Source organism: Rhinopithecus roxellana, chromosome 14 (genome assembly GCF_007565055.1).
Source record: "Rhinopithecus roxellana isolate Shanxi Qingling chromosome 14, ASM756505v1, whole genome shotgun sequence".
NCBI classification, from domain to species: domain Eukaryota; kingdom Metazoa; phylum Chordata; class Mammalia; order Primates; family Cercopithecidae; genus Rhinopithecus; species Rhinopithecus roxellana.
In genome coordinates this window covers 73,790,806-73,817,608 of record NC_044562.1, presented here as the reverse complement: position 1 = coordinate 73,817,608, position 26,803 = coordinate 73,790,806, and the positions used below count along the sequence as shown (strand labels likewise).

Genomic DNA, 26,803 nt, shown 5'->3' with positions numbered 1-26,803 from the left:
AGAGATATTTATTGTAACGATACAAGGAGGAATTTGATCTGAAAAAGTCACCTGTTTGTTTACTTTCAAATTAGTAATCAGTTATTATCCCTTCTCCATAATTTTAACCGTTCAGTGTTATTTACCCCCCACCCTTCCCAGACGCTGGAGTGTATAGAAATATGTATGAAGTAAATATATACAGACATGCCTCCCCCATATATTGTTGATACAAATATAGACTGTGTGTTTGCAACTCCAGTTAAGGAAAGGGTTTCCTTTCCTTAAATGTCCGTGGGGATGTCCGTGGGGACACGTCCCTCCAGGGCCGGCTGTCGAGGACCCGGAAAACCACAGCCCCTAAGAGTTCCAGATTTTCCAAGACCCTTATCTCTCTTCCTTTAGAATTTCACACTGGGGATTTTGCATTGTTTTGCCGGCGTGTAACGATTTCAGGGTGATTCATTTATTTATAAAGGAAATGCAAAGTGACAGGGTGTCTCCCCCAGTCTACATTCTGCTTGCAGATTGCTGACGAAAGTTGATATCTTCATGTTTGTCCCAAGAGCTTCAGAAAGCGCCCTCTTCACCTGTGGAGCGCGAGCGACCAGAACAATTCGCTCGCTTTCCTAACTGCTGAAGGCGAGTCCGACCCGCGCGGGGGACTGCGCCCGAGGCCCGGCAAGCTTAGGCGGGGACTGGCAGGGCGCTTGGCGGGCGGGCCCCCAGCGGAAAGGCCTGAGAATTGCTTCTAGGGGGTGGCTTGGGCCAACGTGGGGCCAGGGAGCCACGCAGAGGGCCGGCCCCGACCGTTCCCCGCCGCACCTTGTGGGTCGGGTGTCGGGCGGCCTCCTGGCGCCGGAGGCGCAACTGCTAAGGGAAGGGTGTGCGCCCCCTCATTCTCGGCCTCCTCATTTAGGTTTGGGGTGTTTTCGCAAGGTTGCCAGACGCGCATCCAGAGAAGGAAACCACCAGAGCACGCAGAGGGGCGTCGCCTCGGGATGGGAAGGGGCGACCCCAGCCAGTATTCATCCCGTCACCCTACTCCACCCCCCATTCTGGCTTCCTTTAGGTTTAGGGCGACGTCCTCCTGGGAAGCCCTGCTCTATCAGTCCAGGAACCCTCGGACCTCCACTTCTTCCACCCCCTCGCAAAGCCCTTCAAGCCGGAGGGACTGGAGAAAGGCGACTCCGGGGCAGCTTGGACGGGAGGGTGGGTTTCTTTTCATTCCAGGCAGTTCTCCGCGTTCATCCCGCACATTTTCGTCATTATTGTTACATTCTGGGCATTCTGGGGGTGATGTTAAGTGTGGCGTGAAGGGAGGAGAAACGGGGAAGGTGCTGTGGAGTTACCTCTTCCTTTCCCGTCATCAGGAACCGGATTTTAGGAGCCTCGATCAGGTAGGAGAGCTCTCAGCGGCCCCCGCTTTCCCAAACCTTAGTTTCCCCGGTCTGACTTGTTCCTCACAACTTTTTAAAGGCCTTTCGCCTTTTTATCAGAGAATGCTCCCAAGGCCTGCAGGTATTGCATGCTTTTATCTCTTTTCAAGAAATGACAACTATAGTAGAAGTTTTCTTTTTCAGAAAACCTAAATAAGATTTTTAAATATCATTCAGCTGCTGAAGCTAAAAGTGCTACTTTCTTCCTGGTCTTAGGACCGGAGGGTGGAGCTGCGGCCCTCCGGAGCCGCCTCCACCAGCGTCTTGGCCCAGTGGTCATTAGGTAAGGAGAAGAGTGAAATGGCTCAGGTGGATTTTGAACTGTTTGAGCTTCAATGCCAAAGCATACCAAATGTTCGGTGATTAAAACTGGGAAACGCCTGCTCCCAGCAGCGTGGAATGATTTGATTCACTATGAGCAAGCAGTCTCATGGAAGAACAGCAAGAAAGGTCTCTCCAAACCTTTCGGATGAAAAGCTTTCTTAAGATTACAGCCCTAAGGTTCAAAACAAGATCTCCGCTTCATAATGCAAGGTAAGCAGACCTGCCACTATGCTGCAGAAACCTCTGCCCATTTTGGCCTTTATTAAAATAAATTATGACTAATTTACCACAGAGACGTTCAGATAAACAAGTTCTAACCTAGCAACTTGATATTTCTTGGTTATTTATAAATCGACAGCACCTCCTACAGGAATTAATTTGCTAGTGTTATGTTAAATGTTAGGTTAGGAGAAAAGTCCCTGCGGAGGCAGAGGGAGAAATGCCTCCAAAATGTGTCCTATGCGCGTGCAGTTCCAGGCCCATGGATGAATAAGAAACATGTAAGTCTGCCAGCCTGGATGAATAAGAAACGTGTAAATCTGCCAAGATTTCTTTAAAGGAACTTCTCTATTAAGGGTAAGAATGACAAATTTCACCAGGCTGGTTTTCTAAAAAATATCCCCATTGAGGACTTTTGTTTGGGTTCTTAAGTCATAGATTCACTAACTGTGGAGGATTCTTCTTGGGTTTTAGGTACTGAGAGTAATCTCTACACATACTAGACATCCCTTTTATTATGAGGTTTATCTTATGAGGTTCATCTCCTTGGTTTCTACCTTATATTTCAAAAGGCAAAAGCAGAATTACATGTCCAATATTTTTATTTTAAAGAAACTTCCAATTATTTTACCCATCATTAGGGTATGTGGAACACATTAGCTAAGCCTCTTGAAAGCTCTTTGTTATCATGGTATGATTTTGTGTGAAAATGCCTCTCTTCCGTTTTTAAGTTTACAAAGTTAGAATGGTAGTTCATTAGGGCTGTTGAGCACCCTTGGGTGACCAAGGCTGAAAGCCAGACAGAAAATCAACATCTTCCATAACTACATGGAAATTTTTTCTCAGAATTAGATGGGTAAAAATATTGGAGCTTCTGGCAGTACTTTCTAGTTTCTCAATCCTAACAATAAGGATAATTAAATCAGAGACTAAAAAAATCTCACTTTATAAAGTTAAAAGTGGACCACATTGGCCAGGCATGGTGGTTCACGCCTATAATCCCAGCACTTTGGGAGGCTGAGGCAGGCAGATTGTTTGAGGTCTGGAGTTCAAGACCAGCCTGAGCAACCTCATCTGCATTAAAAAAGTGGACCACGGTGTGTGAGTCAAATGAGAAAAGTGTAAGAAATAACATATTTAATTCATTTTGAATTACAGGATGCATTTCAGCATTTCTCTTCATGAACACTATATTGCTTCAGAAACCCTTTAAGGTAGTATTGCATAGGTTTTGACATTATAAAAATTATAAAGCCTAAAAAGGCAGAAGATAGAAAATAATCACTGCAACACTGATGAACTCAAGGTGTAAATTAGCAGTCTTTATCAATTTCAAATGCATGCTTTTTTTTTAAGTGAAGAAGGGATCTTTGAGGTGCGCTATAGGTTATTAAACAATACTGTGGAAGGAATTGAAGTTCCTCCCCCCTTCGTCTTAAAAATCTAAATAATCAAGGGTTGTTTACCTCTTCACTTAGTTTTTCTTAGAGGACATTTGTTTTCTGTGTGTGCACAGACAAGGCAAAGACATATATATCAGATGATGTGGTTTTACTTCTTTAAAATGTTACTCTCTTACAGAATGTATGAAATTGTGACTGCCAACTATCGAAACCATCTAATCAATATTCGTTTTGTATTAATTAGCAGATGGTTAAAAAATATACAACACTGATAACAAAAATACTTGTGTCCAAGATGTGAAGTTTTTTGGAACTGTGTTACTGGTGATTTGTAACAGTTCTTTCTGTAGTTTTCCCTTACCACATCCTTTGAAACACAAGGGAAAATTTGCAGCTAAATTTAAATATGCCTTATATACCTATACTGGTGAAATATCAAAGCAGTTTGTTTCATTTGAAAATCTACCCCCTGCCCCCCCGCTGCCGGCCACTGGCAGGATCAACCAGGTATGAGGTAAAATCTTTAATAGTTGTAAGACAGTAATAGAAGGGCCATTTGTGGAAGGCACAGTAATAGTCCCTCATAGATGTACATATCCTAACCCCTGGAACCTGTGAATATGTTACATTATGAAGAAAAGGGGAATTAAAGTTGCAGATAGAATTAACATTGATCTTACAATTGGGAGATTATTGCATGATTCTTCAGGTGGGCCCGATGTAATCACAAGGTACTTAAAATTGGAAGAGGGATGCAGAATGTCAAAGTGTCAGAATGATTAGATTTGAGAAGGACTTGACTCCTCTTTGTTAGCTTTGAAAATGGAGGAAGGGGGCCAGGAGCCAAGAAATGCAGGCAGCATCTAGAAGCTGGAACAGGCAAGCAAACCTATTTTCCCCTTGAGCCTCTAAAAAAAACATAATTCTACTGACACCTTGACTTTAGCCCAGTGAGACCCATGTCAAACTTCTGACCTCTAGAACTGTTAAGCTACTACAGTTGGATTGTTTTTTGTTTTGTTTTTGAGATGGGAGTCTTGCTCCATCACCCAGGCTGGAGTGCAGTGGTGCGATCTTGGCTCACTGAAACCTCCTCCTCCCGGGTTCAAGCGGTTCTCCCACCTCAGCCTCCTGAGTAGCTGGGACTACAGGTGCATGCTGCCATGCTTGGCTAATTTTTTTTTTTCTTGAGATGGAGTCTCACTCTGTCGCCCGTGTTGGAGTGCAGTGGCATAATCTCGGCTCACTGCAACATCCAGCTCCCGGGTACAAGCGAATATCCTGCCTCAGACTCCCGAATAGCTGGGACTACAGCGAGTGCCACCATGCCCGGCTAATTTTTGGTATTTTTAGTAGACATGCAGTTTCACCATGTTGGCCAGGCTGGTCTCGAACTCCTGACCTCAGGTGATCTGCCCACCTGGGCCTCCTAAAGTGCTGGGATTACAGGCATAAGCCACCGTGCCTGGCCCAGCTGGACTGTTTTAAGTTTGAGGTAACTTGTATACCTGCACAAAAAACTAGTATTATCCAAATGTAAACAGCTTATTCTATAGAACAAAAGGTTAAGGGGGCTTAAAAGTCTTAAAGATTTATTAATCCATTGTTTAATTTATACTAGTGAATTTGGATAATGATTACAATTCACTTCAAGCAAATTCAAATCCTTGAATAACAAATTTGAATTGAAAAAATTAAATTATACCCATTCAATGTACTGTCATTCTTTTAACGATGTTTCAGAACAAAGAAAATGTCACAGAGTTATATGCAGTTTTTATCTGGTATGGGGCACAAGAAACAGTTACCAACAGAAAATATTTCTACAGCCCCAAAATAGCTTACTTACAAATATTTGCAAAATTCATTCTTATAGTACTCATGTAGTTTTGTACTTGAATTGACAGTTTACAGAGATGAAAAATTAAAACTGAGCTTTTTTATTAGAAAGACAATAGTACACAATTTAGCCCTTGCTGTAAGTATTCAATAAAAAAGTGGAGATATTTTTACTCCCAGGTAATTGTCACATACAGTCTTTCTTCTCTACTTCTGCCTCATTCTCTCTGTGTCACTTTAGTATGCGTATCTCCTGTACATTTTTTCTCCTCTGTACACATCTGTGCCATGGCTTCTGGTGTCATTTCTTCTGCTTTGCTCTGCACTGGGACTCCGCTGTGGCCGTTTTCTTATCTCCCTTTGCTTGTAACTACCAGGACTTCTGCTCCGGCTTCTGCTTCTTTCCTCCCTGCCATGGCTTCTGCTGCTCCCCTCCTTTCTTTCAGAGCCTCTCTTCTCTGGGCTATGATTACGGCTTCTGGACTTTTTGTCAGAATCAGAATGGCTCCATTTGCTGTTCTCCCTAGAACTCTCGCGTTTTAAGAACCTGGGCTTTTCCTTGGATTTTTCCTGGTTATGGTGACTGCTAGAAAGTTCTTCATGAAGTTTTCTCTTCTTAGACTTGTCCTTCTCTTCAGAATCACTGTTGTTATGCCCTGAACACTTGCTTTTCTTTCTTTTCTTCCTTTCTATTTTTTTTTCTTTATTGTCACTCTCACTCTCACTACTGCTTTCTGAAGTCTCAGTAGAGGAAGAGGAGGAGGAGGAAGAAGAGGACTTATGTCTTTTGTGCTTACTTCTGCTCTTCTGAAACTTTTTCTTTTTTCTATCTTTTTTCTTTTTTCTCTTCTCCAGTCGATCTAATTTCCTGTAATTGGGAAACAAATAGTAACAGACTGTGTGAAAAATAGCTATTTCATCAACTGTAAGTTATGAACAAACAATATATTTTCTTAGAAGTTATTAAAAATCGTATCCATGGCAGGGCGTGGTGGCTCACGCCTGTAATCCCAGCACTTTGGGAAGCCAAGGCGAGCAGATCACAAGGTCAGGAGTTCGAGATCAGACTAACATGGTGAAACCCCATCTCTAGTAAAAGTACAAAAATTATCGGGGAATGGTGGCACATGCCTGTAATCCCAGCTACTCAGAAGGCTGAGGCAGAAGAATCGCTTGAACCTGGGAGGCAGAGGTTGCAGTGAGTCAAAATCATGCCACTGCACTCCAGCATGGGCAACAGAGTGAGACTCTGTCTTAAAAACAAAACAAAACGAAACAAAACAAAAAACTCATATCCATATATGAATGCATTGTTTACTAAATGACAACTCATTTTCTTCCTTTAAAATTATTCAAAGCATGTATACATTAAATTTAAAAAAATGCATCAAGCCAATTTTCTGACTACACTTCAATAGTAATGACTACTTTTTTGTTAAATTCTTACTGATATGAAATTATATAGCACTCTAAATGGTCATCCTAAAGAAAGTCTGTGAAAGGTGTGTAACATCAGTTGGAACTACTATAAAAGCAAATACATAGCTATAATCAGATGAAAAATTAATTTTATGTACTATTTTATAGTATGTAAATATTAATCAACATTCCATTATCAAAATTCGAGAATATTCTCCAGAAATTCTAGGAGTACACATTAAACTTTTGAAATATTACTTTTATAAAATAATATAGTTAATACTTGTTTTCAACAATTCTTTAGTTTTTTTTTTTTTTTTGAGACGGAGTCTCACTGTGTCGCCCATGCTGGAGTGCAGTGGCCGGATCTCGGCTCATTGCAAGCTCCGCCTCCCGGGTTTACGCCATTCTCCTGCCTCAGCCTCCCGAGTAGCTGGGACTACAGGCGCCCGCCACCTCGCCCGGCTAGTTTTTTGTATTTTTTAGTAGAGACAGGGTTTCACCGTGTTAGCCAGGATGGTCTCGATCTCCTGACCTCGTGATCCACTCGTCTCGGCCTCCCAAAGTGCTGGGATTACAGGCTTGAGCCACCACACCCGGCAACTGTTTAGTTTTATAAATATTAGGACGATCCTATTAAAACGTTCTGAATTTCTAAAGAGTACTTCACATTCTCGGAGGAGTAACTTATTTATATGGTATGTTTGAGTTACTCTGAAAATAAGTCTCTAGGTTCTGTCTAGCCATTCTCAAAACTGTACATACTGAAAGCATCATGAGCTCCCTCTATTGGACTCAGCAGACATTTCTTGGATTCTTTAATTCGGAGGTAGTCTGTTTAACAAAATTCACGTTTACCTTAAATTTAAGTATTCTTTCTGCATTCTCATAAGATTTTACAAAACATTAAAAAAAAAAAGGCCAAAAATGTTTCCTAAGAACAAATTGTGTGTGAAGATACATACAAATCTATTTTGAAAAGTAAAAGTTATAAATAAGTATAATTCTAAAACGTTCTGAAAAGTGCAATAGTTTTGTGGTATAATCTGAGTATACAATCTTACATCTGAGTATACAATTTCCATGTTACTGAAAAGACAGACAAAATTGTATTAGCTATGGGTGAAGAATAATCAATAAATGTGATGCATGGTTTAAGTACCTTCATGAGCTCTTAGGATCAGAGTTGAATACGATACTGAGATGAATACTAAGGAAAAAATAAATCTATTAAATATACACTTTTAAATTACCTGAGAAGTTTCTGTTTTTGTTTGGTTGTTAGGGACTTTAAAAATTCAACTTCTGGATCTTCTTCACCCTCACTTGCAACATACTCCTGAGTCAACAAAGACATCATTAAATTGCTAGATTTCAAGACAATGTAGTTATCAGATAAAAAAGAAAACATTTATAAATAAGTTTTGTATCAGGAACACACTGTAGATGAATATGGTATTTTGGATTGGGAAATGGGAGGGAATTAAAAATTTTTCTTGTAGTCTCCCTGCCGAAGTGGATCATACGGCACTAAGAGGTTAACATGACTGCTTTGCCAGCATTAGGAAACTCTTCCAGGAAAAGGATGATAGACAAACACAGAAAAAATGTTTAGAGTGTGACTTCCATTCTCTATCTCTTGAATGTTAACACTTGCCAGTTTAAATACTTTATTTTTAATTTAATGAAATATAAAAAATAAGATTATGAATTTTAAAGGCAGGTCAAAATATCCACAGTTTTAGCCTTTATAATTTATCCAGCACATTATCAAATATATAATAATATAGCCCTTCAAACTCAATCATTTTCTGGACCTATGTATAGTTTAATAAAATGAATAAGTTTAAAATATTTTCTACAATTTTTAGGGGTTTTTACATACTTCTAACCATTGGTTCTATTTAATGTCATATCAGGGATAATTTAGCAGGAAGGAAAAAGCAACAGCCTCATCACCAGTTCAGTTAGATATTTTATCCACATAAACTCAGATGAGCAGTTTCATTTATTAAAATACAGGTTTGTAAACAATTTCTCATTTAGGTTAAAATAATAAAGCAAAATCAAAATACATTTTGGGTATTTGCTTTGCTCTATCTTACTTTCCTATGGATATATGCATATTGGAAAACATTAAGTAGCAATTCACAAGCAATCACATTTAGATTTATAGACATTTTCAGCTTACCGATAAAAAGATCATTACCTGTGATGGATCATTTGCGGTCAAGTTTCTCCCCAGCACATTTCGTTTCAGTGCAAACCCACTGTTTCTCATCTCCGCTATTAGCTCCGAGGGGTGCATCGATGGCCCTGTTCACAAAAATCACAGTTTGAATGTATCATTTATATCTCTCTACCTTTTTCGGACTCCACAGTAGGAATGCAGTTGAAGCTTTGTTAAGTAAAATCACAGCTAAATCAACTCAATAATCTTCTGCTGAGCAAATAATCAGATATGATTTTCTAAAATAGCAGTCTGGAGATTCAGAATAGAAAATAATTGCATTTTTCTTTACGTGCAAGGGGAGTCTTCTTATGTAACTTTGTCATATTGAAAAAGATACATTTAGATGTTATCTGGTTGGCAGTTTTTAGTATAAAATCAAAGTAAAATATTATAATAAAAAACTACAATTAAACTTTTAGTAGTTATTCTCTCAGTAAGAGTTCATTTAAAAGATATATTTTTAAAGGTACATGAGGAATTTATTATCCTCATTTCCAAATCAAAATTCCTTATCCTTATTTGTCAAATAACAATACTGAATACATTGCCATGTGGTTGCTAATCACACATGCACGCACGCGCGCACACACACACACACACACACACACACACACACACCCTATGGGTAACCACCAAGTACTTTAATTAATCTTGCTTTTATTCCCAGATTTTGAAATTTTTAATTACTAGCTTAGGCTGGTAACAGGCAGTTTTAGGCTGGCTATTAGTACGTATGTTTTATATTTTTTTATAAGACACTACACTTCCATTTTTGCAAAATGTCAGACTGAAAAGTGAGCTTTCTGGTCCCCAAATATGAACTAACAATAAATTTTTAAAATTTTCAGCTGGGAGTGCTGGCTTATGCCTGTTATCCCAGCATTTTGGGAGGCCAAGGTGGGAGGATCACTTGAGCCCGGGAGTTCAAGACCAGCTTAGCCAACATGGCAAAACCCTGTCTCTAAATAAATAAATTAATATACGTTTTTAAAGGTTTGCCCCCTACCCTCAAACATAAGGTTTATGTAAGGTAAGAGAGACTCTTCACCTCCTTTTGTATATTCCTGTTTCATTTTGTTTTCCCTGCCACTAGCAAACTAATGACAACATTTCATGGCAGCTATTGAAAGTTGCCACCCTAAATCACCTACACTGGCTTAAATGAACTACCCCAGCTGATGTGTCTGTCATTTACGGAAGAATAAGAAAGTTACTGCCAACAAGGAGTTCATAAGGGAGGGTAGGGGGATAGAAAAATATTCAGAAATGAGTTCTTTAGTTTGTTGGTTACTTTGTCTATTTCTTTGAACTGCTTCATTGGTCTTTTACCACTTATTTGCGCGCTCACCTGCATGTTATCATGGAAAGCAAAAGGCAATCAGTTCAAATTTGTTTACCTGTCAATAGCAGATGTGGTTAAAAATTTGGTGAGAAAAACTCAGTTACAATATATTTTACTGGACTTTTCAGGCTTTACCATTCCATTCATATTGTCAAGAACAACTGAAAGTTTGCTCTAGGTACAAGGGGAGATGATGGGAAAAAACTGTCTATTATCGGAGTATGGGGGAAGTTATTAATGATGTCATAGTTTTAGGGAAAAAAGGCTTATTTAGTTAAGAACAAACAAAAACACCTGTCTTACATTAATATTTCATTTCAAACCAAGAGGGTTTTTAATTTGATTTTTTTCTATACAAAATTTTTAATTCCTATATGTATTACTTTAATGGCCCTTTAATTATTCAGTCTGATTGCTAATGTTGATAATACAATCTTAAATAAAATTGAATTTTAAATATTAATACTGGTTGCCTCTAAATGGCATAAAAGTGCTCAACAATTAACAGCTTTTTTTTTTTTGAGATGGAGTCTCGCTCTGTCACCCAGACTGGAGTGCAGTGGTGTGATCTCGGCTCACTGCAACCTCTGCCACCTGGGTTCAAGCAATTCTCCTGCCTCAGCCTCCAGAGTAGCTGGGATTACAGGTGCCTGCCACCACACCCGGCTAAGTTTTGTATTCGTAGTAGAGACGGGGTTTCACCATGTTGGTCAGGTTGGTCTCACACTCCTGACCTCGTGATCTGCCCGCCTCAGCCTCCTAAAGTGCTGGGATTACAAGTATGAGCCACCGTGCCCAGCTCAATTAAGAGCTTTAAATGAATAACAAAATGTTTACTTTGGCGGCTTCTCAAATTTCACATGTAGGAACTTAATATTATAAAGTAGAAAATGTCACTTCTGACGTGTCAAAACTACATTTCCATGTCAACAATTTTATTAGATATCAAATGAATTCAGACACCAAACTTGTTAAGAATTAGAATAAAAACCACTCCAGTAAAGGGTCACAAAGCTTGGCCATCATGAGAGGTTATACTAATTTCATCAGTTTTCAACACAAGATGGGTAATTTTAATAAGATGTTATAGAAAGTGTGCCTTCTTTAAAAGTACTTCCAACTACTTCAAGAAAATGATGTATTTCCCCAGTGTTACAGAGATTATACAGATTATTAAACATTACTCTTCTAGCATTTACATTTTTCAAAAACCCCAACTAAAAACTCTGTGTAGTATATAAATTTAGCACACTTTCACAATGTATGACTGCAAATACAGTGCTTAGTAAAGTGCTTGACAAATAGTACTTAATAAAGACTATTATTTTTACCAGTAGCTATTCAACTTTCTTATATAAAGAAATTATGTCTTTTAATATATAACATATATATATATATGTAGAGATGGGGTTTTGCCATGTTGCCTAGGCTAGTCTTGAACTCCTCAGCTCAAACAATCCACCTGCCTCGGTCTCCCAAAATGCTGAGATTACAGGTGTGAGTCACTGTGCCTAGCCACTATCCAACTTCCATGACTATCTTATGGTACTTTTCATAATTCAAAAAAGTGCTCTCAGTAGTAATACTTTTCATAATCCAGTCTTATTCACATTTTTTTTTTTTTTTTTTGTACTTAAACCTTCTCCTATCAACCAAAGTTCTGGGCTTAAAGTTCTAGGTTTAGGAGATGAAACAAGTCAGGTTTAATTAAGATATATTTAGCAAGTATCTTTACACTTTCACATTATTATGACAGAGGCTATGTAGAGTTACATTGACAGAAATGACTCCAGATCATTTGAGAACTCAAAATTTAGTTGATACAATAATTACAGATATGTTGATAAAATAGGTTACACAAATATGTTCAAATGCAAAATACTTTTATGTATGGTGCCTTAATAATTTCAATTATAGCTGGAGTTGGATCTTAGAAATTGTTTGGCTTATTCTTAAATTTGCTATGGTAGAATAATACTAGAGAATTCAGAAAGAGGGCATTTGTTCTAAAATGCAGATTTGTGAGGGCCCCTTTCTAGATCATCTCAGCCAACCCTTCGCAGCATGCAAACCAACGTCCCAACTTAGAAAAGCAGGTCCGCTGAAGAAACTGCTTCCAACATTCATTTATTTTACAAACTTTTCTTTGCTGTGATATGGCTAAGTGTCAAAATACCAATTGTGTACAGTTCCATGTTCTGATTAGACCACAGGCTCTACTAGAAAAATACCATGAAATCAGAGTCTCAGGAAAGAAAAAATTCCTAGAAGGTAAATTATGCCATACAAAATTATGTGTGTAAAGCACTTAATCTAATCACTAAGAGTATTCATTTTTTTTTTTTTTTTTTTTTTTTTTTGGAGACAGAGTCTCGCTCTGTCGCCCAGGCTGGAGTGCAGTGGCGCGATCTCGGCTCACTGCAAGCTCCACCTCCCGGGTTCACGCCATTCTCCTGCCTCAGCCTCCCGAGTAGCTAGGACTACAGGCGCCCACCACCGCGCCCGGCTAATTTTTTGTATTTTTAGTAGAGACGGGTTTCACCGTGTTAGCCAGGATGGTCTCGATCTCTTGACCTCGTGATCCACCCGCCTCGGCCTCCCAAAGTGCTGGGATTCGGGCGTGAGCCACCACGCCTGGCCAAGAGTATTCATTTTTACAGAACAAAAACGATGAAAGGTAAAAAAAGAATGTCCTGTTGTAAAATAGGTATTTTATCAAAGAATAATATATAAACTCAAAAGTTCTGGCTATGAGGAAATGTCATACAACTGACTCCACAGTTATAGTATGGCAGTCCCAGGGGAACGCCACAAATGGCATACGAGGGAGACTAAAGCTGAAGGCAAAGACACTTGTGTTTCACTGCAAACACTAGGTCCATCTGCTCCATTCAAAGTTCATCATTCTTTTTTTTTTTTTTTTTTGAGACTTTGTCTCCCTCTGTCGCCCAGGCTGGAGTGCAGTGGAATGATCTCAGCTCACTACAAGCTCCGCCTCCCGGGTTCATGCCATTCTCCTACCTCAGCCTCCTGAGTAGCTGGGACTACAGGCGCCCGCACCACGCCTGGCCAATTTTTTGTATTTTTAGTAGAGACAGGGTTTCACTGTGTTAGCCAGGATGGTTTCGATCTCCTGACCTCGTGATCTGCCCGCCTCAGCCTCCCAAAGTGCTGGGATTACAGGCGTGAGCCAACCGGCCTGGCCCATCATTCTTTTCAAACAATGCATTATCACCTACAATTAAGTAGGAGAAAAGGGGGCAGTGAGTTGTAGGTTAAGGTAAGGCTGATTATAAATGCCTTTCCTGGCCAGGCGCAGTGGCTCATGCCTGTAGTCCCAGCACTTTGGGAGGCAGAGGCGGGTGGATCACCTGAGTCCAGGAGTTGAAGAGCAGTTTGGGCAACATGGTGAGACCCTGTCTCTACAAAAATTAGCTGGCCGTGGTGGCACACATGCCTATACTCCCAGCTACTAGACAGGCTGAGGTAGGAGGATCACTTGAACACAGGAGTTGAAGGTGCAGTGAGCTGTGATCTCACCACTGCACTCCAGCCTGAGCACCAGAAGTGAGATCCTGTCAAAAGACAGACAGAAAAAAAGACACACAGACGGTAAGAAAGAAAGAGAAAGAGAGAAAGGGAAGGGAAGGGGAAGGAAAAAAAGAAAGGACAGACCAACCGAACAGCCTCTCTCTCCTTCTCCCAAATTTAACACATTATGTACTTAATTTATAGAATGCCACTGTTGGCTGAAACTAAATGGCTACCCTAAAGTCAATATAGTTTTGCTTTCTATTACAGTGATGATCTATTTTTTTTCCCTTCTCATCGTGTGTGTTTTAGCTTTATATTATGGAAAACTGCAAACCTACATCACATAGCTTCAACAATTAATAATATTTTGCCATTCTTATCTATTACTTCCAAATTTATTTCTTTTTTCATAGAATACTGTAAATAAAATCTCAACCTCAATACCTTTATTATGCCTCTCAGCACTGATAATTTTAAAATGTCATCAAATAGTCAACGGATTTCTCAAACTGTCTCAAAAGTATCTTTTTACAGTTGGTTTGTTCAGATTAGGATACAAAGTCCACATATTGCATTTGTTTATAGATCTCTTAATCTAAAACATGTATCTAACTTCCCCTCCCTATTGTTATTCATTTGTTAAAGAAACTGGGTAATCTGTCCTGTAGATTTCCCACATTCTGGACAGTGATGCCATTTAACATGTTTCTCTAGCTCTTATATTTCCTATAAATTGGTAGTTAAGTCTAGAGGTTTATTATTAAATCATTTTGATATTTTATACAACATACTTTGGGGGAATATATGGCAAGTTTTGTAAAGTTTGGATTTAGGAAAATGACAGCTGAAAATACACTTCTGGCTAATGAAAACATGTTTCCAGCTAAAGAAAAAGGAGGCCAAGACTGCTTATATGTTCTTGTAATCACTTTCCCATGTATTTATTACAACCAAACTAACAGTAGTATAACCGTAAAAGGTTTTAAAATAAACCCCAAACATTATCACAAATTAAATATGATTATTTCCATGAAAATACAATCTTCTGTCCCTTTTTCTTTCCTAAAATTGGCTATATCTAGTGAATAAGCCAGTCTCTGTCACTAAATGTAAAAAGGACAGTTAGACACTTGAGTATGTGATCAAGAGGGAGATCTGTGTCTAATAAGACTTATCAAGAATTATCTTACACTTACATTTGATTCCTAATATTACCATAACCTTTCTGCTTTTAAGAAAGCTTAGAGAAAGTTATCTTTTAAAAAGACTAAAAAAAGGGGCTCAGTAGGAACATGCAGCATAACACCCAGGAAAAAAGTGAACAAAGCTATTAATAAAGTGTGTGGGTGATTTTTATTTATATAGATGAGAATGTTTTATGTATGATTTTCTAAAGGTTATGCAAGAACCAATTGTACTGAATTGTAATAAAACTGCTTCATACTGGGAATTTTCCTGACACACTGCCAGTTCATCTTAGTGGAGGGTGGAGACAATAGGGTTTCTTATTGCCCTTATCCCAAGTTCATACTGAAGACAGCTAATTGATGTCTATTGAAACACACAATGTAAAGGAAAAATTAAACATTTTGTTTTAGTCTATGTGTCTGCAAAGTACACAAAGGCAAAGAAATATGAAACTGTCTTTATTGTATGCTAGTAAAAAAAAATCGCTGTTTATTAGAAACTTTGCCTTACAGAATGAATAGATTTTATTTTTATTATTTTTATTTTGAGAGGGAGTCTTGCTCTGTCGCCCAGGCTGGAGTGCAATGACGCCATCTCAGCTCACTGCAACTTCCACCTCCTGGGTTCAAGCAATTCTCCTGCCTCAGCCTCCTGAGTAGCTATGATTACAGGTGCCAGCCACCAAACCCGGCTAAGTTTTGTATTTTAGTAGAGACGGGGGTTTCATCATGTTGGTCAGGCTGGTCTCGAACTCCTGACCTCAAATGATCCACCTGCCTTGGCCTCCCAAAGTGCTGGGATTACAAGCATAAGCCACCGTGCCTGGCCTAGAATGAATATAAAGATGTATGACTTATATGTAATTACTTATATTTTCTTTTTTTTTTTTCCGAGACAGAGTCTCGCTCTGTCACCCAGGCTGGAGTGCAGTGGCGCAATCTCAGCTCACTGCAAGCTCTGCCTCCCGGGTTCACACCATTCTCCTGCCTCAGCCTCCCGAGTAGCTGGGACTATAGGCGCCCGCCACCACGCCCGGCTAATTTTTTTGTATTTTTAGTAGATACAGGGTTTCACGGTATTAGCCAGGATGGTCTCAATCTCCTGACCTCGTGATCCGCCCGCCTCGGCCTCTCAAAGTGCTGGGATTACAGGCGTGAGCCACCGCGCCCGGCCTACTTATATTTTCAACTTAATTTATATGCAAATATTTTAATGATGATATATCTGGCAATAATAGGTAATTCACAGCCCTAGAAGACTACAAAAAATCATTTGTGCTGTGATGAACCTCAAGTATTAGAAGTCAGCATTATTATTACTATTAGTTTTTGAGACAGTCTCAGTCTGTTGCCTTGGCTGGAGTGCAGTGGCACAATCTCGGCTCACTGCAACCTCTGCCTCTCAGGTTCAAGCGATCCTCTCGCCTCAGTCTCCCAAGGAGCTGGGATAACAGGCGCACACCACCATGCCCAGCTAATTTTTGTATTTTTAGTAGAGACAAGGTTCACCATATGGCCAGGTTGGTCTCGAACTCCTAACCTCAGCCTCTCAAAGTGCTGGGATTATAGGCGTGGGCCACCGTGCCCAGCCCAGAAGTTAGCATTATGTTTTAAATGAGTTATGGGAATATTGATGCTCTTGAAAAGTTACGCATCCATGAGCCTCAAAAAATTGTTGAATCAAATAAATGAGATACAAAAGAGTACCTACTGTATGATTTCACTTACATGAAGCTCAAGAACAGATAAAATTAATACACTGGATTAGGAATTAAAAAATTGGTTGTGGGAGGAGAAGGCAGCCTGGAAAAGGATAGAAGGGCATTTTCTAGGGTGGTGGCAATGCTCTGTATCTTGTCAGGGATGTTGGTTACCTGGGAGTATACATTTATCAAATTCCAACTCTACATTTAAGACCAGTGCATTTTACTTAAAAAAAAAAAAAAAAAACACATGAGATTTTAAATCCATAAACAGTGATTACTGAGTAACTATGGTACTGTATCCACTCATTATATCTATACATTATATATCTCTCTATGAGAAGACCTCTCCAAAGGGAATTCAAACTTATATATCCCAAGTATATAACACAGAAAATCGTTTAAAAAATTAGTGTGTAATACCAGTCAGAATGGCGATGATTAAAAAGTGAGGAAACAACAGGTGCTGGACAGGATGTGGAGAAACAGGAACGCTTTTACATTGTTAGTCAGAATGTAAGGTAGTTCAACCACTGTGGAAGACAGTGTGGCAATTCCTCAAGGATCCAGAACTAGAAATACCATTTGACCCAGCAATTCCATTACTGGGTATATACCCAAAGGATTATAAATCATGCTACTATAAAGACACATGCACACATACGTTTATTGCAGCACTGTTCACAATAGCAAAGACTTGGAACCAACCCAAATGTCCATCAATGATAGACTGGATTAAGAAAACATGGCATATCTACACCATGGAATACTATAGAGTCATAAAAAAGGATGAGTTCATGTCCTTTGTAGAGACATGGATGAAGCTGGAAACCATCATTCTGAGAAACTATTGCAAGGAGAGAAAACCAAACACCGCACGTTCTCAGTCATAGGTGGAAATTGAACAATGAGAACGCTTGGACACAGGGTGGGGAACATCACACACTGGGGCCTGTCGTGGGGTGATAGAATAGGGGAGGGATAGCATTAGGAGAAATACCTAATGTAAATGACGAGTTGATGGGTGCAGCAAATCAGCATGGCACATGTATACATATGTAACAAACCTGCAAGTTGTGCACATGTACCCTAGAACTTAAATAAAATTAATTAAAAAAATTAGTGTGTAATATTGAGATTTTATTTTATCTCCTTAGTACTTCAGAGAGCTTGTTTTTTGCTTCAAGTTTATAATATTTTGGGGAAAATTTTTCATAGGAAAGAATTTAAATTGCAAATTTTAATTATACATTCAGAAGAGATGATAAATGGTAATGTTTAGAATAGTTAGCAAAGCCTTTCCATTCACTTACTCACTAAACCAGTTAGTGGAACACGGAGGTTTGTGTTAAATTCATTAAGAATGATTTGGGTAGAAGAATTAATATTTACTATGCGGACTAAATTTCATTGATTCTCCTTTTCTCAGGTAATCACAAGCTAATTTCTTCACTTGAAGCTGATAGACCTTGAGTAGATGAAATGATGGTAATAGGAAGAGTCATGTAAAAGAGAGTTATGACTGTGATTGGAGAATCATAATACCCCTTTGAGATTATGGGAGATGTAGCCTCCACTAGTACATGCCTTTAACCAAGCAGGTTCATTTACTGACAGAACAAGATTGTAATTAATTTGTTCAAGTCAATGAAATTTCATGGAACAGCCATTCTAACAACAAATTTAATTACAAACTTATCATAATGTGTATAAATAATTTGAAATGACTTAATCATTGGTAATACCTAAAATAAAATAGCCAAAATGTGAAGTACTAATAATGAGCATCATTTTGACCTTTGAAGCACTATGACTGGACAAGTTTTACTGAAATACCTTGTTAATAGGCCAGCATTTCTTTTCAACTAACTAGTTTCCTCTCGCATAAAAAAATTTCAAACATCAAATCACCTACATATTATAAAGGAGAGACTTACAATGAACTATAATCAAGTACAATCAAGTACGATCAACTGTGTATTATAAAAGAGGGAAATGGTGCCCAACTTCACTTCTTTATTTTGAGGTCAGTTCTTCACTTACTAGTTTCAGTATTTGCCTGTTTCAGGAGTTTAGCTTTAATAAAATTCTGGTAACACAAATGTTTTTCTGCAGTAGAATTATGTTGGAGGATTAAAAAGAAGTCTGCCATTAGATGCAGGGCCATGAGTAGCTATCTTGGGAGGACTTCACCACTCCAAGGAGTTGCATAAGGGAGCTGCTCCACAACAGATTCAGGTGGCGTTGCCAGAAGGGCCACTGAGTTTATCATCTTTCTTTCTACAGGAAGTTCCTCTGGTGTGCTCCTAGCTGTCTTCCTAGCAAAGATTATGATCAGACAATTATTTTGGTAAATTTCCCGAATGTGTTCCCAAGCAACAAAAATGTCTTCAACACAAAAGGCTTATGAAAAGATGGAGGAGGAGCATGTGCAGCGCTTGTTGCAGAAAACTTCTATCAGTACCATGGCTTAGTGCAGCATTCTTCAAGAAAAATTAAATCAAGAATTAGGAGAAATTAGGCAAGGAGAAGAACACTGATACGCAAAAAAATCTTTGCAGCAAGTGTAAAATAAAACTTCCTTAAACTGTTCATTTTCATATGGTTAGAACACAATAAAAACTACAGTGTAAACAAGATTGGATAGAAACATTTGAGATATTGAGTCCCTATCATATTTTACCCATTTGTGGTGTGTCTGGAACTCAGACTCAAGCAATTCTTACTTTTTTTTAAAAAGCAATTTTGTATATGTATAGTGTATCCAGTGACATTATTTTGATTTGAAATTTACTTTTATTCAAATCATGAAATTCACCATATTATCCTATCTACTCAGTCCCAAATATTTGAAAAAATTATCTAAATTTAAAAAAATTATGGCAGGGCTGGGCATTGTGGCTTATGCCTCTAATCCCAGCACTCTGGGAGGCCGAGGCCAGAGGAACGCTTGAACCTGGGAGTTTGAGACTAGCCTGGGTAACATAGTGAGATCCTGTAAATTTTTTTACAAAAAAATTTGAAAATGATCCAGGCATTGTGGTATGTGCCTGTGGTCCCAGCTACTCTGAAGGCTGAGGTGGGAGGACTACTTGAGCCCAAGAGGTCAAGGCTGCAGTGACCTGCGACTGTGCCACTGCACTCTGGCCTGGGAGACAAAGTGAGACCTTTTCTCAAAAAAAAAAAAAAAAAAAAAAAAAAAAAAAAATTATGGCAAAGTATAGATAGATAATAATTGAAAAATCCAAAACTCAATTAGTGAAATACAAAATAAATATTAACAAATTTGGAGTCAATGTTTATTCGCTTTTTGTTGCTTTTATAATTTCTGAGGTTCAGTCCAATACAGAGAGCTTGAAAGTCCTCTTATTCTCATAACAAGAAAAAAGCTGAAAAACAGAAAATTTAAAAATCTTAAATTTATCAGAGAATTGAGGTCTGAGGGCAAACCGCTGCCCTGAAAACTGGAGAGATAGGTGATACAGACTATTACAGTTTGCTGGTATCAGAAACTACTGCTAGAGCCAGCCATTGGTAGGAATACTTAGAGTAATTTGACTAATTGTTGGAGACTGAGCTGGACTAGCTTGACAGATAATATCTCCTAGAGGCCCAAGCATAGTAGAGCCCCCTTTCATGAGTTTTACTTCCAGAGTCTCCAGCAGGTTCTCATTGTGAACAGCAAAGCACAATCTCCGTGTGCTTCCCTTTCCCCAGTGCAAAGGGAAAAGTAACCATTTCCAAATATGCCCAGAGCATTTTGTTTTCCTTAACAAATGCTTACTCTCAAGGGAAACTATGTCACCATAGCCGAGCCTACATGGGAAAATAAAGCTGAGAAACACACGTGAAGGTTACAGACCACAGGCACAGGCTCACTAAAAGACTAAGACTTAATCATAGAATAAGAGAATGCTTCCTTCTCCCCCACATCTTACTACCACATGAGGAGCATTCCTGTATAATATCAGGGGATTAAAAAGGAAAGAACTGCAAAGCTCAGACTCTTAATACTCAAAGAGGAGTCTTTTGGGAAAGCTAAAGATAAGGGCAGACAAAAACAAGGACACTAGAGGAAATTTTAGTCTCTGACATCTACAGTGACAGCAAACAGTAGATACAGTCTAAGGCCTAGCCAGATAAACATAAAACCTCACCTTACAGGCCTGTTTACCTCAGTTCCTTTTACCTGATACACCATGTCCAGCTTTCAACAAAAAATTACAAGGTATGCTGCATTAGTCCGTTTTCATGCTGCTGATAAAGACATACCTAGACTGGGAAATTTACAAAAGAAAGAGGTTTAATTGGACTTACAGTTCCTCACAATCATGGCAGAAGGCAAGGAGGAGCAAGTCACATCTTACCTGGATGGCAGCAGGCAAAGAGAGAGCCTGTGCAGGGGAATTCCTCTTTTTAAAACCATCAGATCTCGTGAGACTTACTCACTATCACAAGAACAGCATGGGAAAGACTTGCCCCCATGATTCAATTACCTCCCACCGGGTCCCTCCCACAACACATGGGAATTCAAGATGAGATGTGGGTGGCGACACAGACAAACCATATCATTCCACCCCTGGCCCCTCCCCAATCTCACATCCTCACATTTCAAAACCAATTATGCCTTCCCAACAGTCCCCCAAAGTCCTAACTCATTTCAGCATCAACTCAAAAGTCCACAGTCCAAAGTTTCATCCAAGACAAAGCCAGCCTCTTCTGCCTATGAGCCTCTAAAATCAAAAGCAGATTAGTTACTTCCTAGATTCAGTGGGAGTACAGGTATTGGGTAAATTCAGCCATGCCAAATGAGAGAAGTTGGCCCCTTTGTTTCCAAAGGGGCTACAGACTCCATGAAAGTCCGAAATCCAGCAGGACAGTCAAATCTTAAAGTTCCAGAGTGATCTCCTTTGACTCCATGTCTCACATCCAGGTCATGCCAATGCAAAAGGTGGGTTCCCATGGCCCTGGGCAGCTCCACCCCTGTGGCTTTGCAGGGTATAGCCTCCCTCCTGGCTGCTTTCATGGGCTGGCATTGAGCGTCTGCAGCTTTTCCAGGCGCACTGTGCAAGCTGTCAGTGGATCTACCATTCTGGGGTCTGCAGGACAGTGGACCTCTTCTCACAGCTCTACTAAGCAGTGCCCCAGTAGGGACTCTGTGTGGGGGCTCCAACCCCACATTTCCCTTCTGCACTGGCCTAGCAGAGGTTCTCCATGAGGGTCCTGCCCCTGCAGCAAACTTCTGCCTGGACATCTGGGAGTTTCCACACATCTGAAATCTAGGTGGAGGTTCCAAAATCTCAATTCTTGACTTCTGTGCACTTATAGGCTCAACACCACATGGAAGCTGCCAAGGCTTGGGGCTTCCACTCTCTGAAGTCATGCCCGAGCTCTACGTTGGCCTTTTTCAGACACAGCTGGAGTGGCTGGGACACAGGGCACTGAGTCCCTAGGGTACACACAGCATGGAACCCTGGGCCTGGCACACAAAACCACTTTTTCCTCCTAGGCCTCTGGGCCTGTAATGGGAGGGGCTACCATGAAGACCTCTGACATGCCCTGTGGAAATTTTCCCCATTGTCTTGGGGATTAACATTTGGTTCCTTGTTACTCATGCAAATTTCTGTAGCCGGTTTGAATTTCTCCTCAGAAAATGGGATTTTCTTTTTTATTGTACTGTCAGGCTGCAAATTTTCTGAACTTTTATGCTCTGCTTCCTTTAAAAACCTGAATGCTTTTAATAGCACCCAAGTCACCTCTTGAATGCTTTGCTGCTTAGAAATTTCTTCTGCCAGATATCCTAAATCATCTCTCTCAAGTTCAAACTTCTACAAATCTCTAGGGCCAGAGCAAAATGCTGCCAGTCTCTTTGCTAAAACACAAGAGTCACCTTTGCTCCAGTTCCCAAGTTCCTCATCTCCATCTAAGACCACCTCAGCCTGGACCTTACTGTTCATATCACTATCAGTATTTCTGTCAAAGCTATTCAACAAGTCTCTAGGAAGTTCCAAAGTTTCCCACATTTTCCTGTCTTCTTCTGAGCCCTCCAAACTGTTCCAACCTCTGCTGTTACCCAGTTCCAAAGCTGCTTCCACATTTTCGGGTATCTTTTCAGCAATGCCTCACTCTATTGGTACCAATTTACTGTATTAGTCTGTTGTCACGTGCTGATAAAGATATACCCCAAAATTACAATTTACAAAAGAAAGAGATTTAATTGGACTTACAGTTCCATATCGCTGGGGAAGCCTCACAGTCATGGCGGAAGGCAAGGAGGAGCAACTCACGTCTTACATGGATGGCAGCAGGCAAAGAAAGCAAGCTTGTGAAGGGGAATTCCTCTTTTTAAAACCATCAGATCTCATGAGATGTATTCACTGTCACAAGAACAGTATGGGAAAGACTTCCCCATGATTCAATTACCTTCCACTGGGTCCTTCCCACAACACGTGGGGATTTAAGATGAGATCTGGGTGGGGACACAGCCAACTCATATCATATGCCAAAAGGCAAAAGCCACAGTCTAAAGAGAAAAGCAAGCATCAGAACCAGACTTAGATATGGCAGAGATTCTGGAAGTATCAGATTGGGAATTTAAAATAACTAAGATTAATATGTTAAGGACTCTAATGGAAAAACTGGACAACATGCAAGAACAGATGGATAATGTAAGCAAAGAGATGGAAGCTCTTAGAATCAAAGGAAATGCCAGAAATCAAAAACACTTATCAGACTTAGATTAGTTGTAAATTCATATTTACAATGCCTTTGATGGGCTCATCAGGAGGAAAGAACCAGTGAGCTTTAAGATATGTCAGTGGAAACTTCCCAAACTGAAAAGAGAGAAAAGAAAAAGAATATTCAAGAACTGTGGGACAATTATGAAAAGTGTTACATGTGTATAATGGAAATAATGGAGAATGAAAAGAGAAAGGAACAGAAGAAATATTTGAAATAACAACAGCTGAGGATTTCCCAAAACTAATGATATATGCCAAACCACATATCCATAGCTCAGAAAACACCAAGATAAATACCAAGAAATCCATACCTAAGCATATCACATTCATACTGTAAAAAAACAAAGATGAAGAAATTTAGTATCTAGTGCAAGTATCCTTCAAAAGTGAAGAAGAAATAAAGACCTTTTCAGACAACAAAAATGGAGGAAATTTTGCCAGTAGACTTGTCTTTAATGAAATATTGAAAGAAGTCACTTAGTGAGAAAGAAAATCATATAGGCCAGAAACTCAGATCTACTTAAAGAAAGGCAGAATGTTTGAGAAAGAAATGAAGTATGTCAAATACAATCTTTTATTTTTAATATTCTTAACTGACCTAAAAAGACAAGTTTGTTCAAAATAATGAAAACAACAATATACAGGGTATTATAGCTTAGATATGAATGAAATGTGTGGCAGCAATGTTATAAGAGATGCGAGGGAGCTATTCAGTTGTAGAACAGGGACTGGGTTACTCTGTTATGAGTTACTTGTACTAACCTTGAAGTTGTATAGTATTATTCAAGAGTGAACTTACATTAGTTGTAAATTTATATTTACAACTGTGGCATACACATACAAAAGTGGTTCTAGGGCAATCACTCAAAAAATTTTTAGAGTATAATTAATATGCTAAAAGAGGAGATAAAATGGATTCCTATAAAATGCTCTATTAAAACCAGAGAAAACAGAAACTAAGAGACAAAAAATGAAACAAAAAATTACAGCAATGAATAGAAAACAATTACAAATATAGTAGATATTAATCCAACTATTTCAATCATCGCTTTTGGTAAGAATGGTCTTAACATACCAATTAAAAGACAGAGGCTGGGTGTGGTGGCTCACACCTGTAATCCCAGTACTTTGGGAGGCCAAGACAGGAGGCCAGGAGTTGAAGACCAGCCTGCGCAACATAGTGAGAGTCTGTCTCTACAAAAAATATTTTTAAAAATTAGCTGGGCATTGGGCACGGTGGCTCATGCCTGTATTCCCAGCACTTTGGGAGGCCAAGGCGGGTGGATCATGAGGTCAAGAGATCCGAGACCATCTTGGCCAACATGGTGAAACTCGGTCACTACTAAAAATACAAAAATTAGCTGGGTATGGTGTTAGACGCCTGTAGTCCCAGCTACTTGGGATGCTGAGGCAGGAGAATCATTTGAACCTTGGAAGTAGAGGTTGCAGTAAGCCGAGATCACGCCACTGCACTCCAACTGGGCAAGAGAGCGAGACTCTGTCCTCACCCCCCAAAAACAAAAAATTTGGTGGGCATGATTGTGCATGCTTGTCATCCTAGTTACTTGGGAGGCTAAGGTGGGAGGATAGCTTAAGCCCAGGAGTTTGAGATCACAGTGAGCTATGACCTTGCCACTACACTCTGGCCTGGGCAAGTGAGAGAGATGCTGTCTCTTAAAAAAAAAAAAAAAGGGCTATTTGAGTAGATAAAAAAACAAGACCCAACTATAGGTTATTGGTGTCCACAAGAAACCCACTTTAGAAATAAAGACACAGATAAATTAAAAGGACAGAAAAAGATATACCATGCTAACACTAATTGATAAGGCTGGAGTAACTACATTAATGTCAGACAAGTAGATTTCAGAGCAAGGAAAATCATCAAGGATAAAGACAGACATTACATAAATTGTAAAGGGGTCAATTATCTAGGAAAGATACAACAATCCCATGTGTACATGCCTAACAATGGAGCATCAAAATATATGAGGCAAAAACAGATATAAATGTTTTTAGAAACAGACAAATCCGCTATAATAGTTGGAGATGTCAACACCCCTCTATCAGTAACTGACAGATCCAGCAAGCAGAAAATCAGCAGGATATACAACTGAATAGTACCATCCATCAACTGGATGTAATAACATTAACAGAATACTTCCTCTAACAACAGCAGAATATACATTCTTCTACCATTTGTATAGAACATTCACCAAATAGACCACATTCTGGGCCATATGAGACACTTTAACAAAGGTAAAAGAATAGAAATCATACAAAGTATGCTCTCAGACCATAATGGAATTCAACCAGAAATCAGTAATAGAAAGACAGCTGGAAAATCCCCAAATACTCAGAGATCTAAAAACACACTTATAAATAAACACAGGAGTCAAAAAAGTAGTTAAAAAGAAAGTTAAAAAAAATTTTTTGAACTAAAGAAAATGGCTGGGCGCGGTGGCTCATACCAGTAATCCCAGCACTTTGGGAGGCCAAGGCAGGAGGACTCCTTGAGCCCAGGAGTTTGAAGCTGCAGTGAGCTATGACTGTGCCATTGCGTTTCAGCTCGGGTAACAGAGACCCTGACTCTAAAAAAGAAAATGAAAATACAATTGCTGTGTAGTAAGTAATTTGGCTGGCCTTTGTCCCTAGAGTCTTGGGTCACTAGGTGCATAGTAAATAAGCAGTAAGATTTTAAAAGGCATCTTTTTTCCTGAGCAGCAATTCTCAACGATGGGCTTAAAATCTTCAGTAAATCATGCTGTAAACAGATGTGCTGTCATCTAGACTTTGTTCTTCCATTTACAGAGCACATGCAAAGTAGATTTAGCATAATTTTTAAGGGCCCTAGAATTTTCAGAATGATAAATGAACATTGGCTTCATAAATTACCAGCTACATCAGCCTCTAACAAGGGAGTCAGCTTGTCCTTTCAAGCTTTGAAGCCAGGTACTGACTTCTCTTTGCTAGCTATGAAAGTCGTAGATGGCATCTTTTTCCAACAGAAGGCTGTTTTATCTACATTGAAAATCTGTTGTTTAGTGTAACTACCGTCATCAATTATCTTAGCTATATTTTCTGGAGAACCTGCTGCAGCTTCTACACCAGCATTTGCTGCTTCACCTTGCAGTTTTGTTAGGGTTGTGGCTTCTTCCCTTAAACCTTATGAACCAATTTCTGCTAGCTTCCAACTTTTCTTCTGCAGCTTCCTCACCTCTATTAGCCTTCACAGAGTTGAAGAGAGTTTGGGGCCTTGCTTTGGCTTAAGGGAATGTTGTGGATGGTTCGATCTTCTATCCAGATTACTAAATTTTTCTCCGTATCAGCAGTAAGGCTGTTTCACTTTTTTCTCATTTGTGTGTTCATTGGAGTAGCACTTTTGACTTCCTTCAAGAACTTTCCCTTTGCATTCACAAGTTAGCTAACTGGTGTAGGAGGCTTA

The 26,803-nt window shown here is 39.4% G+C and overlaps 1 protein-coding gene across 1 annotated transcript in view; it reads right to left on the bottom strand.

Annotated features, from left to right (window-relative positions):
- Positions 1-4,939: 4,939 nt before the first annotated feature.
- Positions 4,940-26,803, bottom strand: part of CIR1 (corepressor interacting with RBPJ, 1) — a 48,165-nt gene continuing 26,301 nt past the window's right edge. Inside the window, exons 8-10 of the mRNA XM_010358464.2 lie at positions 8,832-8,938; positions 7,876-7,961; positions 4,940-6,071 (exon numbers count right to left, since the gene is read on the bottom strand). Coding sequence (XP_010356766.2) covers positions 5,441-6,071; positions 7,876-7,961; positions 8,832-8,938 — 824 coding nt within the window. The 3' untranslated portion in view covers positions 4,940-5,440. The remainder of the gene's footprint in view (positions 6,072-7,875; positions 7,962-8,831; positions 8,939-26,803) is intronic.